The sequence below is a fragment of the Colletotrichum acutatum genome (assembly GCF_030867785.1).
Source record: "Colletotrichum acutatum strain CBS 112980 chromosome Unknown BDZ83scaffold_52, whole genome shotgun sequence".
Classification (NCBI taxonomy): domain Eukaryota; kingdom Fungi; phylum Ascomycota; class Sordariomycetes; order Glomerellales; family Glomerellaceae; genus Colletotrichum; species Colletotrichum acutatum.
Genome location: NW_026849046.1, coordinates 66076 through 80611, shown reverse-complemented (window position 1 = coordinate 80611; position 14536 = coordinate 66076). Strand labels below are relative to the sequence as shown.

General features: G+C 49.5%; 6 protein-coding genes across 6 annotated transcripts; 4 read left to right on the top strand and 2 right to left on the bottom strand.

Moving 5' to 3' along the window:
* Positions 1–532: 532 nt before the first annotated feature.
* On the top strand, positions 533–2214 carry BDZ83DRAFT_578704 (cytochrome P450; the record flags this gene model as incomplete). The annotated part of the gene is made up of 2 exons (XM_060505158.1): positions 533–1624; positions 1693–2214. 2 exons carry the CDS (start codon positions 533–535, stop codon positions 2212–2214), a joined length of 1614 nt encoding a protein of 537 aa, XP_060364434.1.
* Positions 2215–2743: 529 nt separating this feature from the next.
* On the top strand, positions 2744–4370 carry BDZ83DRAFT_353470 (uncharacterized protein). The gene is made up of 3 exons (XM_060502537.1): positions 2744–3862; positions 3923–4239; positions 4302–4370. The coding sequence occupies exons 1-2, from the start codon at positions 2993–2995 to the stop codon at positions 4211–4213; spliced, it is 1161 nt and encodes a 386-aa protein (XP_060364433.1). The 5' UTR covers positions 2744–2992; the 3' UTR covers positions 4214–4239; positions 4302–4370.
* A 149-nt stretch (positions 4371–4519) lies between these two features.
* Positions 4520–6062, bottom strand: BDZ83DRAFT_578710 (uncharacterized protein; the record flags this gene model as incomplete). Its single annotated transcript, XM_060505159.1, has 5 exons — positions 4520–4700; positions 4742–5003; positions 5080–5373; positions 5432–5529; positions 5644–6062. 5 exons carry the CDS (start codon positions 6060–6062, stop codon positions 4520–4522), a joined length of 1254 nt encoding a protein of 417 aa, XP_060364432.1.
* Positions 6063–7805: 1743 nt separating this feature from the next.
* BDZ83DRAFT_752625 (uncharacterized protein) lies at positions 7806–8043 on the top strand (the record flags this gene model as incomplete). The annotated part of the gene is made up of 2 exons (XM_060514223.1): positions 7806–7939; positions 8007–8043. 2 exons carry the CDS (start codon positions 7806–7808, stop codon positions 8041–8043), a joined length of 171 nt encoding a protein of 56 aa, XP_060364431.1.
* A 1803-nt stretch (positions 8044–9846) lies between these two features.
* BDZ83DRAFT_652212 (uncharacterized protein) lies at positions 9847–10468 on the bottom strand (the record flags this gene model as incomplete). Its single annotated transcript, XM_060510508.1, has 3 exons — positions 9847–10193; positions 10266–10439; positions 10465–10468. 3 exons carry the CDS (start codon positions 10466–10468, stop codon positions 9847–9849), a joined length of 525 nt encoding a protein of 174 aa, XP_060364430.1.
* A 1826-nt stretch (positions 10469–12294) lies between these two features.
* BDZ83DRAFT_719946 (uncharacterized protein) lies at positions 12295–14231 on the top strand (the record flags this gene model as incomplete). Its single annotated transcript, XM_060512231.1, has 5 exons — positions 12295–12376; positions 12434–13288; positions 13313–13670; positions 14090–14091; positions 14176–14231. The coding sequence occupies 5 exons, from the start codon at positions 12295–12297 to the stop codon at positions 14229–14231; spliced, it is 1353 nt and encodes a 450-aa protein (XP_060364429.1).
* Positions 14232–14536: the final 305 nt, after the last annotated feature.

Sequence of the window (14536 nt, the reverse complement as noted above, 5' to 3'; positions counted from 1 at the left end):
GCTCTCAAACTCACTTCCAATCCAATTAAGACCGCTGGTGGCAACTCCAAGCCTTCCCGATTGATCAGAGCTAGACAATATCTGAGTAAATATGCCCATATGAACGTTAAGATATGGAAGGCTCTGTAAAAAAGCGGTCCTTCCGGTGAAGAATGTCTTCGACATCAGCAACGAATGAAATGCGTGAACTTCTGGCTATATGGCCGAACTGGCAACAGCCCGACTTTTCGACCTCGTACTTAGCACTATCTTCTATACGGTAGATCATCTCCAATCTGTCTCCAATGCTGCTTGAGACTTGATTTTCCAGCAATCAAATGATGAACCCATGCCGGACAGCGTAAGCAGAGCGTCGCACGCATATGCGTGCCGTTACTCATCCTCGCATCTACGAACCAATGAGATTGCTCTCATGTGTGAGAGGGCAGAATGAGTGCGGCGGTCAAGTTAAGAATAGTTGGCTATATAACAGTGTGTGATTCTTATGATTGCGGTGAAGCAGGCTTACTCTGTGTTATCTCTGAATTTCAAAATGGCGATCTCGATACTTGCACTGAGCGTTGTAGGCGCACTTGTCGTGTTCTTCCTCATACGCCCTCGCCTCCAGGCCTCCAAGTCCAACGGCAACTTTCCTCCAGGGCCTCCTACCATACCATTTCTCGGAAACCTTCACCAGATACCGTTGACGAAACCATTCATTCAGTTTGCAGCATGGAGCCGCACGTACGGATCGCACGGCCTCGTGGGCCTGTCACTCGGACCCAGCAACAAAGTTGTTGTCCTCAACACCTGGCAATCCGTGCGCGATCTCCTCGACCAACGCGGGGCCCTCTACTCGTCCCGGCCGTACGTGCCTATCGTGGAGTACGTGCTACCCCCGCCTGGTGACATCCATCTCGTTTTTTTGCGGTATGGTCCCAAGTGGAGGAAGGAGAGGAGGACAATCACGGACTTCTTGAAGGACGAGAAGGTTGACAAGCTCTTGCTGTTGCAAGACGCTGAATCATCACAAATGATGCATGAGCTGCTGTGTAGGCCTACCCATTACCACGACCACATTTTGCGGTATTTTGGCGCCATCATCATGTCAAGCGTATTTGGTACCCGCGGAAAGGATTTCAACGATGAGGGCAAGATTAAGAAGTTCTTCGAATGTCAAGCAGAGTGGGCAGGCATGCTGGATCAGGGAGCTGTTCCTCCATTCGATGTATTGCCATTTTTGCGATACGTGCCGGATTTTCTGACGCCCTGGCGAGGCTGGAAGTTGAGAGCTGCAGACCTCAAGTTGAAACAGAACGGATTGTATCACGACCTTTTCGAGGAAGCTAAAGCACGCATCAGTCAGGGGAAGGCCGGAGACAGCTTTGTGGCAGGGCTTTTGCGTGATAACGAGAAAGAAGGGTACAGCAATCTCGAGTTGGAGTACATAGCAGGCTTTTTGATGGAAGGAGGCTCGGACACAACTGCCGGTGCTTATGAGACATTTGTGTTGGCAATGGCTGCGTATCCGGATATTCAGAAAAGAGCACAAGCAGAGGTGGATGCGGTATTTGACGAGAGTGGTATATGTGCTGAACGTCTAACTGCAGAAACTTTGCCTTATATGAAGGCTTGTTTCCTTGAGGTCGGTCTCTCTTTCGATTTCTTTTCATTGACTCTGTACGTCTGTCGGTAGTCTAACTCGTTCTGAAGACTCTCAGATGGCGACCAGGGTTTCCCATGGCTATTCCTCACGCAACAACGCGCGATGACGTTTACAAGGGTTACAACATCCCCGCTGAGACTACGATCCTCATGAACATCTGGGCTATCAACCATGATTCAGACGAGTTCGATGATCCGGACACTTTCGAACCGGATCGCTTCATGAAGAATCCACTGGGTGTCAAGAGCCGCGATCAGAATCCCGAGGCAACAGCTGAAGATCAATCGCGTCGGCCTACTTACAGCTTCGGGGCTGGAAGAAGGATCTGCGCCGGTCAGCGCATGGCTGAGAACAGCATGTTGTTGACAATGTCCAAGCTACTTTGGTGCTTTGATGTCGTGCCGGGGGACACGATGCCGGATACTTCTGTGCAGACTGCTTTCAAAGATGCGATCCTGACTGGGCCAAAGGCTTTTGATGTCAGCTTCAAAGTGCGTGGCGAGGGTCGGCAGAAGCATCTTGTTGAGGAATGGACAAAGGCAGACGCATGGCTCAAGAGATTTGAGTGACTTGACTGCAGTATTGCAACGGGTTGGCGTTGTTGTTCATGCCGGAAGAAAGTTGCCGGGTTTGCTATTGACTTTCGCTGGCGTCAAATTCGGCCGAAGACAGTGGACCTTGATGGGCCATGGAATTTTTGATCGAAATAAAGTCTAATTTCGGTACGCAGGGTGAAGTGCGCAGAGAAGCTAGACTTGCTCTAGATTGTGAGCATCGGAAGATTTCCCAGGGCCCTAGGAACCTCCTTTTCCTCTTGAGAGGATAATATACGATCGCAGCTGCTTTCATCCTAAAGACGAAGGGCGGCCGTGGAAGAGTTCTTTTTTGTTTTCTTGTCCGCTGGACATTAGCATCGCTTTAGGTTGGGGATCCAAAGGCCATGTCTCATTATAGTTTGCGGAGGTGTAGAGGCCCAGACCAACACCATGCCGACTATCGCCGGTTCCGGCATTCTACACATGGTTTAAGCCCCCGTCCACGCTTCTCGCCGCATTTCCCATTAGAATCCCATCCAGATCTGGCTATTTCCCGTGGAACCGGATGCCACGCTTTCGTATGTCTCGGCGCCACGAGCCTCCCAGACATTCAGCTGAGCCTCAGCTACGGTATAGCTGATGGGCGTGTTCTAAATGCGATTCCAAGGTTTTCGAGAGAGGTTACTGCGCTTGAAGGCTTGAAGGCTCGTAGGTCGGACCTAGTTAAATACCGGCCAGAACCTCGCAGTACTATCAGCATCTAGCCGTCTCTCCATCAAGCTCATCATCTCCATCACCTTCATCATCAAAAATGCACTTCTCTACCACTCTAGCCATCTCGGCTCTATTGGAGTTTGCCGCAGCGGCAACATGCCCCGCGTCAGGACCTCCAACGTACCCGAAGGCCACAGAAAGGAACAACGCCTTCATCCCTTTCATCAACAAGTTTCCCCTCATCGACAGTACACCTTCCGTTACATTTACGGTCAAGACAAAATACAACCAGACGGCAGTGAATATCAAGTCTGCCGGTATGGACACCGGTTCCACTGGTCTCATGATCGGTGCCGGGGTCCTCGGTTTCGACGAGAAAACAGATTTCGACAAATCCCAGCCGGGAAACGAATTCCTCTCTTCAAGCAACAGACTGTGGCAAGGCTACTGGATTGAGGCGAACATCACTTTTCCCGCACGAAATGATGAGCTCACAGCCGGCGAAGAGGTTGTCGCCTCCGTGCCTATCATGGTCGTCACCGAGGCCAGCATCTGCAAAGCATGGAAGAAACAGGGCAGCTGCACGGAAGCGCAGAAGTCCAACATCACAATGTACCCCAACGATATCCACTACATGGGAGTCGGCTTCGGTAGATGGAGCACCGAGCAGCCCGATGCTATTCCTAGCAAGGTTACCTTGATCAACATCGTGTCTATCGGGGGCCGGCCTGTTGATGATATGCACCAGGGCTACATCATTGGCAAAGATGGTGTCGAGGTCGGCCTTACGAGTGAAAACACGGAGGGGTTTTGCAAGACGAAGCTTGGCCTTACGCCCGGATCCAAAGCCCTCCGCGACTGGTACATGGTGGACATGGCAATCAGTATCAACGACTCGCCTTACGACCACGGCTCAGCCCTTCTCGATACCGGCATCGCCCAGTCGTTCATCAGGGTCAATAAAGACGTTAGTTCCCACGTCAAGAACGTCACCTCCCAATTCATCAAGACGAAGCCTCCCCCTCAGGTCGCTGCCAAGGGAACCGTTGTGGTGGTTCACATTCCCAACGAAAAGAATCCCATTGCGACATACAACGTAACTGCCCAGGGTGCGGGTAAGCCTAATCCTGCGACAATGCAGCCGGCAGGGTATATTCTGGAGGAGCCCACGCCGTCGAAGCCAATCTACATCAACACTGGTAGGATGTTCTATAACGGCTTTGACGTCCTCTATGATTCCGACTGTGGCTGGTTTGGATTGGCGGAGATCTCAGAAACTAGCGTGAAGAGGGTCAAGAGGGCAACTTGCCCGTCCTAAGATTGAGGGAAAGGCGTCTTGATTTAGTCTGTTAGAGCAGTGTCTGAGCTAATATTTCCATACAAAGTGCTAATCAATCCCACTGAAGGTTTATTCAAGTTGCAACGCCTCCGAGGAATGAAGTTATGCAGAGATATTTATGCCGCCCAAGCGGAAGCCCCAGATCTGCCACTTCATATCAAATGAACGGGGTAGTACGCTTGGCCAATTGTTCACTAGTTACGCCGCGGCTACGATCACCCACGCACGGGGATGATATTCGTGAAACTAGACGCTTCAACCAATCAGGGCCTCGAAAGCCGATTATCAACGTCCTTCGTTCTCATCGAACTCCGTCCGAGGGACCCTAGGACTACCTTTCAGCAGTTCCAAGCCTTCTGGAAAATCCTTGATCCTTCCGTCATCGTCCCACAGAGCAGCGAGGACCTGGCGCTGCCCCTTCCACGGCTTGCGGGAGTGCATCACGGCGTAGTTCTGTGGGGAACGCCTCTCGTGTCAGCCACATCTTGCTAGCGCCACAAATTGCACGGGCAGATACTCACGTCAAGAAGCACCAGATCTCCCTTCTGCCACTCGACATCTACGGCACCCTCTTCCGCGAGTTTCAGCAATAGGTCCAAGTCCTCAACATCAATGGGCGTATCGTCGCCGTATGTCGGGGGAGGATGGTACGATCCGTCATCGCCGCGGAAGGGAGGTCGCGTCGCACCATGATGACGACTACGGCCCCAGGCAGAGGTGACATTGCCGAAGAATACAGTTGCCCCTGTAGGATCGTGAATGCGAACGGCTTCGCCATTGTGTCAGTCTGTGGTCTAGTGAGGCTTCTGGCCTAGAATCCACGAAAGAATTCCTTCTCAACTTACCAGGGACGATGTGCGTCACGCTCAAGCTACCGTCGTCGTGCCACTCGAATCGGTTGCTGTGGCGTCGGACTTCAGCCTCGATCTTGCGCCGGGCCGTGACTTCGTCATCTTCATCCCTTAACTCCTGACCGTAAGCGCCATGGACGCTCGTCCCGGTGTTGGAGACAAGTGGCTTGGTGGTGTAGCGATATACGTATTTCACACCCTTGTTCAGAAGATTCGAGAGAAACTGAGGCTTGAGACGTGACAATTCATGAGCAATGTAGATAGCTGAGGTGATAGGCGTTGCGCCGCCTGCCTCATCATCAGTGCCATGGTTTACATGATAGTTGTGCTGGGCTTGAGATCATACCGGACTCCGCAATTTGGAGTGCGCTGAAGGTAAGCCACGATGGGTTGATCGTTGACCAACCATATTCGCTGTGGGGCCATATTGGCAATTCTGGTGGACTACTTCACGTCAGTCCAACTGACTTCATGGGTATCGAATGATAAAACTGTGCCTTGCTCTTGGATACTTGAACAGAGATCGACCTCGGAGATCGTTGCATCTTTGCTACTTACCCCTCGTTTGCTGTCTTGACATTAGGAGCCAGGATGGTCCGAAGTGGCGGACGTCCAACCTCCACATGAGGACGAAAGCCAAATGCGTGCGCGACTTTGCTATAGTCATGAGGTGTCTCTATCGGAAGGCCACGGATAAGAATTGCTCCCCCATGTTCTTTGACCAGACCGCTCAGACTCCCAGATTGGGCGAAGTTCTTGATGGCGTCAATGCTTTCAGAGAGACTGAGGTTCTTGCTTGCTTTGAGTCCGAGAGGAAAGCTTGCCGACCACGGCAGCCCAAAGTCGGCGGTATTCTGTTGGCTTGGGACTTCAAAAGCCTCAAGAAGCTGCGAAGGCGACGCGTTGTGAACTTGAGATCCTGGATCTAGGCTGCCAACGGAGGTTTTAGAGGTTTGGTCTACGGCAATTGCGGCCATGGTAGTTGTTCGACTTGAATCAATGTTGGGGTCTCCAAGAAAGATGTAAGTTGGAAACGAGAGGAAAGATGATGGCTCTGGCACGTCGCACAGTCTCCTGCGGAAGAGTATTATTAAGGCGCTGCTCTTTAGTCTCGATGACCCTGCAGGAATCTTCGATTCTTAGACCTGGTTGGAGACTGGTTCCGCATGACGTGATGTGAGCTTCCCGGCATCATGATGCTGACGCAGAGCCGATAGCGGTGGATAATCACCAAACATACAAACAGATTTCCGATTTCGGATAACCGTGTTCCCATTGAGCCACTCACAAGAGCTGCGAAGGCGTCCCATAATGATACCACTTAAAGTTTTCCTGCTGAAAAGGACTGGCTGTTTTTGCCATTCCTTCGCCATATTATTCTTATAGAGAGAAAAAATAAACGAGAACTTCCAGAAGACTACCTAAGGTCAGCGTCTGCACATCGATAACTTCTCTGACCGGGCGTGTGAGATCAAAGCTACCCAGGTATTAGAGCACTAAAGCAGTTTACAAAGCCCTGTGTAATTGGTCCTTACTGAGAATTTGTTCGGAAATACTGAGCGGGAACAACGGGGTTTAACTACGCCATCGCGTATCGGCATGTCGTGATCAATCAGGTACACCTTAGTTCCTTAACTGGAGACTTGAAATCTGTGGGGTTTTGTCTAATACTAAAATTGGGGCAGCTTTATAACAAGATATACGTCCACGCAAGTACTACACCAATACAGAGCAGGTTTCGATATAGACCCCTGGTGAGTCTTATGTTGAGCCATAATTCAATCTCTTAGGACACTCCCCTACCTAGTCTTAGAAAGCATGCGCAAACGTCCATACATGCCGCGGACTCGGTGAAAGGTCCAGATTTCTGGCCTTGCCAATGTGACTCGAGTATGAGGGGAGTTTCCAGAGATACCGACTGTATGAGCGACGGGACATTTCGAGAGATGTCTGTTGCCGAAACCAAGAGTCAACAAAGACTTGACACTCTGCTATGCTCCTAGCCTCTGGGATCACTGAACTTCGTCACTCCACCCATCTCTCCTTCTCTGGGCATAAAGTATACGTCTCCTCGACGGAAAATGAGAGTAGGCAATTGGTTATGTGCGTCCGCTGAAAATCTCCCGAAAGCCATGAGTAACCTGCACAGTGTCTTCTACAGCCTCATGGTAATTAGAAGCTCACTGGAGACTACATGTAGCTCATGACATGTATGGGTAGTGGTCATAATCATCAGTAGTGAGTGAGAACAGGCCACTTGTCACCATACTAAAACCCTACATCGGGCCTTACGGGAGTTAACTACGCCCGTTGAGATGGACGGCTCAGGTCATTAGCTCGGTTTCGCTTTCCGGTACGAGACCGTGGACCCCGACACTAATGGGGCTGTGAGATACGTTACAGCGGAGTCATGGTCTGCCAAAACTCTAATCATACTAAAGCTCGAACCAACTCATTTATATGCCCAGAATAGAGTTGAAGTAGGACTGATTGACTGTTTTCTTTAGATTAAGTCGACGATGAAGGCCCCATCCACATTCCTTGACGTTTGAGTAGCCGCGTATGGAAGTGGGGAGATGTTACTTTACATAATTTAGTCCGATTGATGGTATATAAGCCATTAGATGCCCACCTTCCAGAGTATATGTGATCCTATCTTTCCTAACTCGAGCAACCAAGATCCGTGTATTACCTCTTACAATCTATTGAACTCGCCCAACATGCGCTTCAACGTCATCTCCGTCGCCGTGACCGCCCTGGCCTTCTTCTCGCAACAAGCCTTGGCACAAGAGGCTTGCCAGAGCACGGCAGACTGCATCCAGAACTGCGGTGGCTTTGCGGATAAGCTGTGCCGGTGAGTCGTCCACTCGATGTCCTTAGCAATACATAGCAACCTGAGCTAACCAATCCCCTCCTCAAAGTCTCCCCGGCAACATCTGCGAGTGTGTTCCGTACTAGACGTCAGAATATTCCTGCGGAGGATCAAAATTCAAATAGCATAACGCGAAGATTTCGATGCCAAAATCAAGGAACTGAAGGATTTTACTTACTGGTGTCCTGGGCATTCAACGCATTTGAAAAGCTTCTGAGGAGGCCTGTGTATTAAGCGTTCACAAATTCCATTATTTAGCAATTATCTGCGATGTTTCACTATGTTGTGGTTCTTAATAATTTTGGTAGCAATTGGTGAATACGACGCGAATGTTGCGCATTCTTTGTAAACTGCCTGTGGGCTACTGAATCACTTCTGAAGCTTTCTCCACAACTAAAGAACCTCGCTGTATTGCATCTCACAATCAGAATGTGATACATCAATGGTAACCTTCGGCTAAGCCCAGAGTGATTGAGATGTCTGATATGCTGCTGTAGGGAACCTATGGCAGACTATTGTGCGTGTTGTGATCCGTGCCTCCATGAAAGTCACGATGCAATCCCTCCAGCACATATGACCATACTCATTAGAAAATTCGGGATCCCGTCCGCTCTCCTATCGACAAGCCAATAAGAGCCGAATTAGTAACTAGGTTCGTAACGACTAGCGAATACCTAATATCATATGTTTTTAGTTTAGATGTCCTTAAATCTATAGAGGATTAAAATCGCTCCGGAAGATTGTTGGCTTCCGCGATTTTTTACTTTCTTGCTCAATTAATGTTATTATGAATGGACTAAACTTTGTTCTGCTATGGTAAAAGTTGTTTTTGTATGCCTCTTTTTTATGTGGTGTATGAAGACTGCTATTTCGTATGTTATCATTGTATAAATATCCTATAACTATATATAGTACTAAATTACTCGAAGCATTTAGAAGATATTACCTAAAGGGTGCTGTTTTAACTTTCCCTCTCTAAAGGTCTAAATTAAACTAAGGCTAGACTAAACTCCTTTGAACTGGTCTGTGTACTATAAAGTTTGGATATTGGGCTATATACTAATTCTATGTGCCCTTTTTACCTATCTTTAGCGGACGCTCTTGGATTTTGTTCCTAAGTAGACTTGATCTTGGAACTTGAGATTCGTATATTTAATTTAGAAAGTGGTATTATTTAGGTTCGCTATTAATGTACTTAAAATAGCTGCTATATTGATTCGAATTTATAATTTTTCCTTTGTGTTGTGGAGGACTTAATCTATGTGAGATAATTTTTATTTAAGTAGGTCAGCCATTAGATTATGCCCTAGAAAAATAGAATAGAACTAGATCGTTTTTATTTTTACTAGTCGATTCGAAAGCGGCAGTCTTCCATGCAAACTCGCCGTCCTATCTAGTCCTGCACATGTTCAACTTTAGCTTCAGCTAAATTGAACGTTGCTTCCAGTCTGGAATCGACTGGGCCCACTAGATACTTGTCTGGTTGCTTCCATAGGTACCTCATAGGAATTGCCAAAATATGAAACAACCGAGATAAGTAATATATGTAACAGAAAACAGCACATAAATGTACCCAGCCCCAGTCGACTTTGTTTAGCGTTTGATTTACATTATCTTTGGCTCGACATGAACATAGCATTTTGCGAGAGATACCAAAGAGGCATAGTAGGTCTCACCAACAGTGGTCCAATCATATCATAAGTAGTTACAGAAGTTGAGCTAGTGGAAAGCAGTGCAACTTTCGCAAAAGGGAAGAAACTCGTCCTTTAACCAACACTTCTAGCCAATACACCTTTGTTGAACTCCTAAGCCACAACTCCGATACAATACCAGTACGTGGCCCAGAAGGAACCACCGCAATTTTCGCCACCAGCCCCGAGAACCGTATTTCAAGCGTAAAAGTCAGAGTAAGCCAGGCCGTAACGGTCCGCAAAAGCCGAACACCAGTCGCCGGACTGCGCCTGGCCGTCCTTGTTGCAGAAAGCGATGGCGTTGCCGGCCTGGTTGGGCTCCGGAGCCGCAACTGGTCCGTTGGTGGGTTCGGCCGGGGCTGCGGAGGTCGTGGTGGCAGGTGGGGCCGTGGTGACAGCGCCGCCTCCGCCGCTGACGCCGACGCAGTATGCGTACGCGCCCCAGAAGCCCGTGAGGCAGTCTTCTGAGGAGGCGGGGTTCCACTCGAGGAATTGGGAGTGAGTGAGGCTGTATTCGGACTCGATGACGCCGCAGTTGTCGCCGGCTGTGACGATATTTGTTAGCATAGTTCGGAGATCTGAAGAGAGAGACAAGACTAAGTCGAGTGCAGACATACCCGCAACGACGTGCCACTTATTGCAGTTCGAAGGTTGGCCGTCTAGAGTCGGAGCAGGAGGCGTCGGGCCTGCTGTTGCTGTTGCGCTGGCAGTTGTTGATCCTGAGGGCACCGCGATGGTGGCATCTCCGCCTGAGCCTTGGTGCTCCGGAGTTTGGATGCAGTAGAAGTAACCTGAAGCACGCGGATCAGCTCTTACACATTTCTGGTGATAAACTCCAGTATTCTAGGATCTGGTTGTTCAAGACTAATACTAGCCGCAATAAAACCCCAACCATCGTGCATCTTGGGTAACTCCTGTTAAATAGAACGGAAAAAGAATACCTGCCCACATGCCGGAGCAATCTTCTCCAACGCTGAGGATCAGCGGCACTTTTGGCAAAGACGAGCCGGACCTGAACGCGCTGTACAAGCTCAAGGGTAGTTCTCTGGCCTTGGCCCTCAAGAATTACGATCTCGGCGACATTGATCTCTACTGCTGTCCTCCCGAAGACCTCAACCGCTGTAACAACTGCGAGTGGAAGGGCAAGCCCGGGAACTGCTTCGACGGGTATTGCGATATCAACGCGGAGGTTCAGGTTGCCTGGTTCAACTTTGGAGGTGCCGAATGATGTTTTCCGCGTCTCGATCGTACTCGTATCTTCTTCTGCGATCCTCCTAAGGGCGAGAATGTTTTCCTACCAGTTCCGCTTAAGGACTTGTTTCCCAACCCACCATCAGGCGACGATGTCGACACGAATTTCGATCTCAAGGTCGACAGCACTTGGAGAGGCGCTGAGAGCAGCGGTTCCGATGATCCTGCTCCTGGAGATGCTGCTTTCCAGTTCTACGTCCTCGCAGCGCCCGAGGAGATCTCAACGTCTCTGGATAAGCGCGACGGTTCGCACTGGGAGCTCTTCAACTGCAACAACGCGCACAGCGAGGAAGAGCAGACAGTTCAGATTATTTGCACTGACGACTCGGATGACAGCAACTGTGACCACATCTTCAGGGGTTTGGGCGCAGAGGGCACCATCATTCAGATGCCACAGGGTCAAGGTTGTGGTCCTGGAAAGTACACCGTCGTCAAGCGCTTGGAGATAGCGTCGAACCAGACACTGGCGAAGCATCTGGTAAAGAGGAAGTATGGAAGCCTGGACAAGCCTGGCGTTGTTTACGATCTCACCTTTGACTACGACTTCACCCGAGTTCCGCGAGACTTTGGAGACACACAGCTCCGAGTCGACTTTTCGTACGTCTTACCACCTCTGCCCATTTCAATGAGCTATAACTGACATTGTTATAGCAACCAAGAGAACTATTAGGACCAGATCGTCGAGGCACCAGCCGGGAAGAAAGCAAAGCGATCGCTTGCGTCCGTCGGCGGAAACCACAAGCGCTGGCTCGAGGCGGAATGGCGCGAAGACATGCACTTCGGCGCTCTCAGTCGTGATGAACTTCACAAGCGCTGGTTCGGAGAGACCGTCATTGAATGGCTGAAGGGTCTTCTTGACGTCGAGTACAACAAGGAAAAGAGACACGACTACGAAGAAGAGCTGCAGGCTATCATCCTTCAGGAAGAATGGGACTGCGGCAGCTTCAGCGCCAAGGTCGACGCCGTCGCTACCGCTGGAATCAGCATGTCGACGTCTTTCAGATTCACGCTCATCACGACGCTGGGTCCCAACATGAGCCTCGACAACTCGTTCCTGTACTTCAACAACGAGGGCAAGATCGAGGCCATCTTCACTTTCGACGCCATTGCTAGGGTTGACTGGGATTCGGACGTGTTCCACATCGTCACCTTACCCATCCCCGGAGCCACGTTCAACATCCCCGGTATCTTGACCGTTGGTCCTCGTCTTGATCTCTACGCGCGCTCCAAAGCTGGCGTGTCTGTCCATGGTCGTGTTGAGGCTCGCGTTACCGTCTCTGAGTGGGAGGTTCGTCAGACTTACCCGCAACAGAGTGGAGAGTACGATCCGGAGGACGAGGAGGCTCCGGCACGCAAGATCGACAACAATAACCCAACTCTCATCAACCCACGAGAATGCGCGAAGTTGAGATTTTCCCTCAAACTTTTGAGATCATTAACGATGCATCGTTGTTCTCCATCAAGGTGACCAGCGAGGGTCTCAATTCTCTGACAGACGATCTAACGAAAGGCTAACGCGCATCTGTGCAAAAAGTCGACTTTCAGGTCATCCTCCCAGATGTCGTCCCTAAACGCTTCAAGAAGATCCAGAGCAAGAGCGAGGTTACCAAGAACAATGAAGTCTTTACGAAAGCCACTCAAGACTTCTTCAACATCCTGACTACATGGCCATCTGGCGATGGAGCTGGCATCAAACTCACCATCAGTGCCGCATCGCCCTCGGACGTGACGATACAAGGCATGATGGAAAGTGGCGAGCTCGAGAGCGACCGGCAATTTCCCGTATATGAGACGCACTGGAGAACTCACGCACTCAGCATCGATCGCAAACTGCTGGCGGGCGGCCAATTGCCTAAGGTCGCGTGCGTTTCCGAGGTCTCATTTGAGGCGATCCATGGCCGGCCGTTCAGCCCCGACGCTTTCTCAGTCGTCACCAGCGCTCTGATATCAGTAAGGACGATGCTCTGGGAGTTTCTACCACCTCAGGTCCGCATGACGTACGACCGTCGCTTGGCGTGGCAGTCGGATCTGAAGGCATTCAGGAACGCTTTGGGCGCTGCGCTGACCGACACTCCATTCCTCAAATTGGTCGAGTTTGAAATCGTTACAGATAGCGGCGATCCTTCCAACGAGCTGTTCCAACCTCCGGACATGACAGGTGATGGAGGAGATGCCCTTAGTGTCGGCGTGAGGCGTCTACTTCAGCTGGAAACACTTGAGAAGCTGCACCTGGGATCAAGATGGATCCTTACTTCGGCGGCCTTCGATGCTCAGCTGAACTGTCCGCGTCTCAAAGATCTTCACATTGACTTGTGCGTCACAGCTGTCGACGGGAAATGGCTCTATACAGGCGACTTTGACAACCTTCCCGTCAACGAAGGATACTACGGTTTGGAGTAGGACACTGAACCAGAATTCGACTCGGGAGACTCCGACGCGTCGGGTTTTTACCCTGTTGTACGCACAAGAGAGGCCGAGGGCGACATACCAGAGCTGGCGTTCCGCGTGACGCCTGACAACCCGGTGTTCGTTCCCTTGATTTCCACCATTGCCAAGGCGGTCCCGGGGATGCCGTCACTGCGAAGAATGCGTGTCATGCTTGGAGGATCAGTGAGGGGAACGATTGCGCCGTTGGATATCAGGTATCTCGCGCCTGGGGAGGTGGAGACGGATGAGTCAATTGAAAACTTCAGCAAGAAAAACCTGGAGCGGCCGCGCTGGTGTCTGATGGGATACCGTGACTTTGATAAATCTTGGAGAGTTCCACAAGAGTTGAAAAGGCGTTTGCGGGAGAGTCTGGGGAGGGACGTTTTCTTCTGTGGACAAACCCATGATGGAAAACTTGTTAATCAACTTCTTTGAAAAAGATACGAGGCCATACGTAACTGGGTTTATTGGAGAAGGACTAGATGATTGTAAACTCCAAGTTAGTTTAAGTTCGCCTTGCGTTTACTATTACGAGATGAGAAACCAGCTGAAAAAGCCCAGCTTCCAGGTCGTACCACGATATACGAACATATAAGATTTAATGCCTTAAGCTAGTTGACGATTATATGCCGAGTATAATATAGATCTGTTGTCATAGTATGCTTCATAATTCTATGGGCACACACACTTAAAACTATGCTTCGATCGGTATGAGGCTGAAAAGTACTATTATGATGCTGTTTAAATTATTGCCTTTCTCTAGGCGTAAGCGGTTGAGTAGCGCGATGCTTATATCTGAGTATGTATCGTAAACAACTTTTATACTAAGTATTACGTATTAATACTAAGCTAAAAATTACGATGAAGGAGCTCTTAAAAGAGATATAGATAACGATGAAATTTAAGCCTAAAAAATATTTTTTTTCTAGGAAAAATAAAGTTGAAAGACTAGGTAAGTGTTATGGTCCGCTTTCTAACAGTAGGATTTGTTAATAGAAGTTGGGGATTGATGCTAAGAGGTTAGTATTAAGACGTGATACTGGGTCGTTGGTCGTAGGCTATAGTAGATCAAGTTTTTAGAGGCTAAGGTAGATAGTCTTAGACTTAATAAGGTATTCGTAGTAAAGGTAAGCTAAAAGTATCCGAAGATGTTTATACGGTGGCTGTGGTACGTATATAGAAAGGGCCGTGAGGTTCGATATTTGCTCCC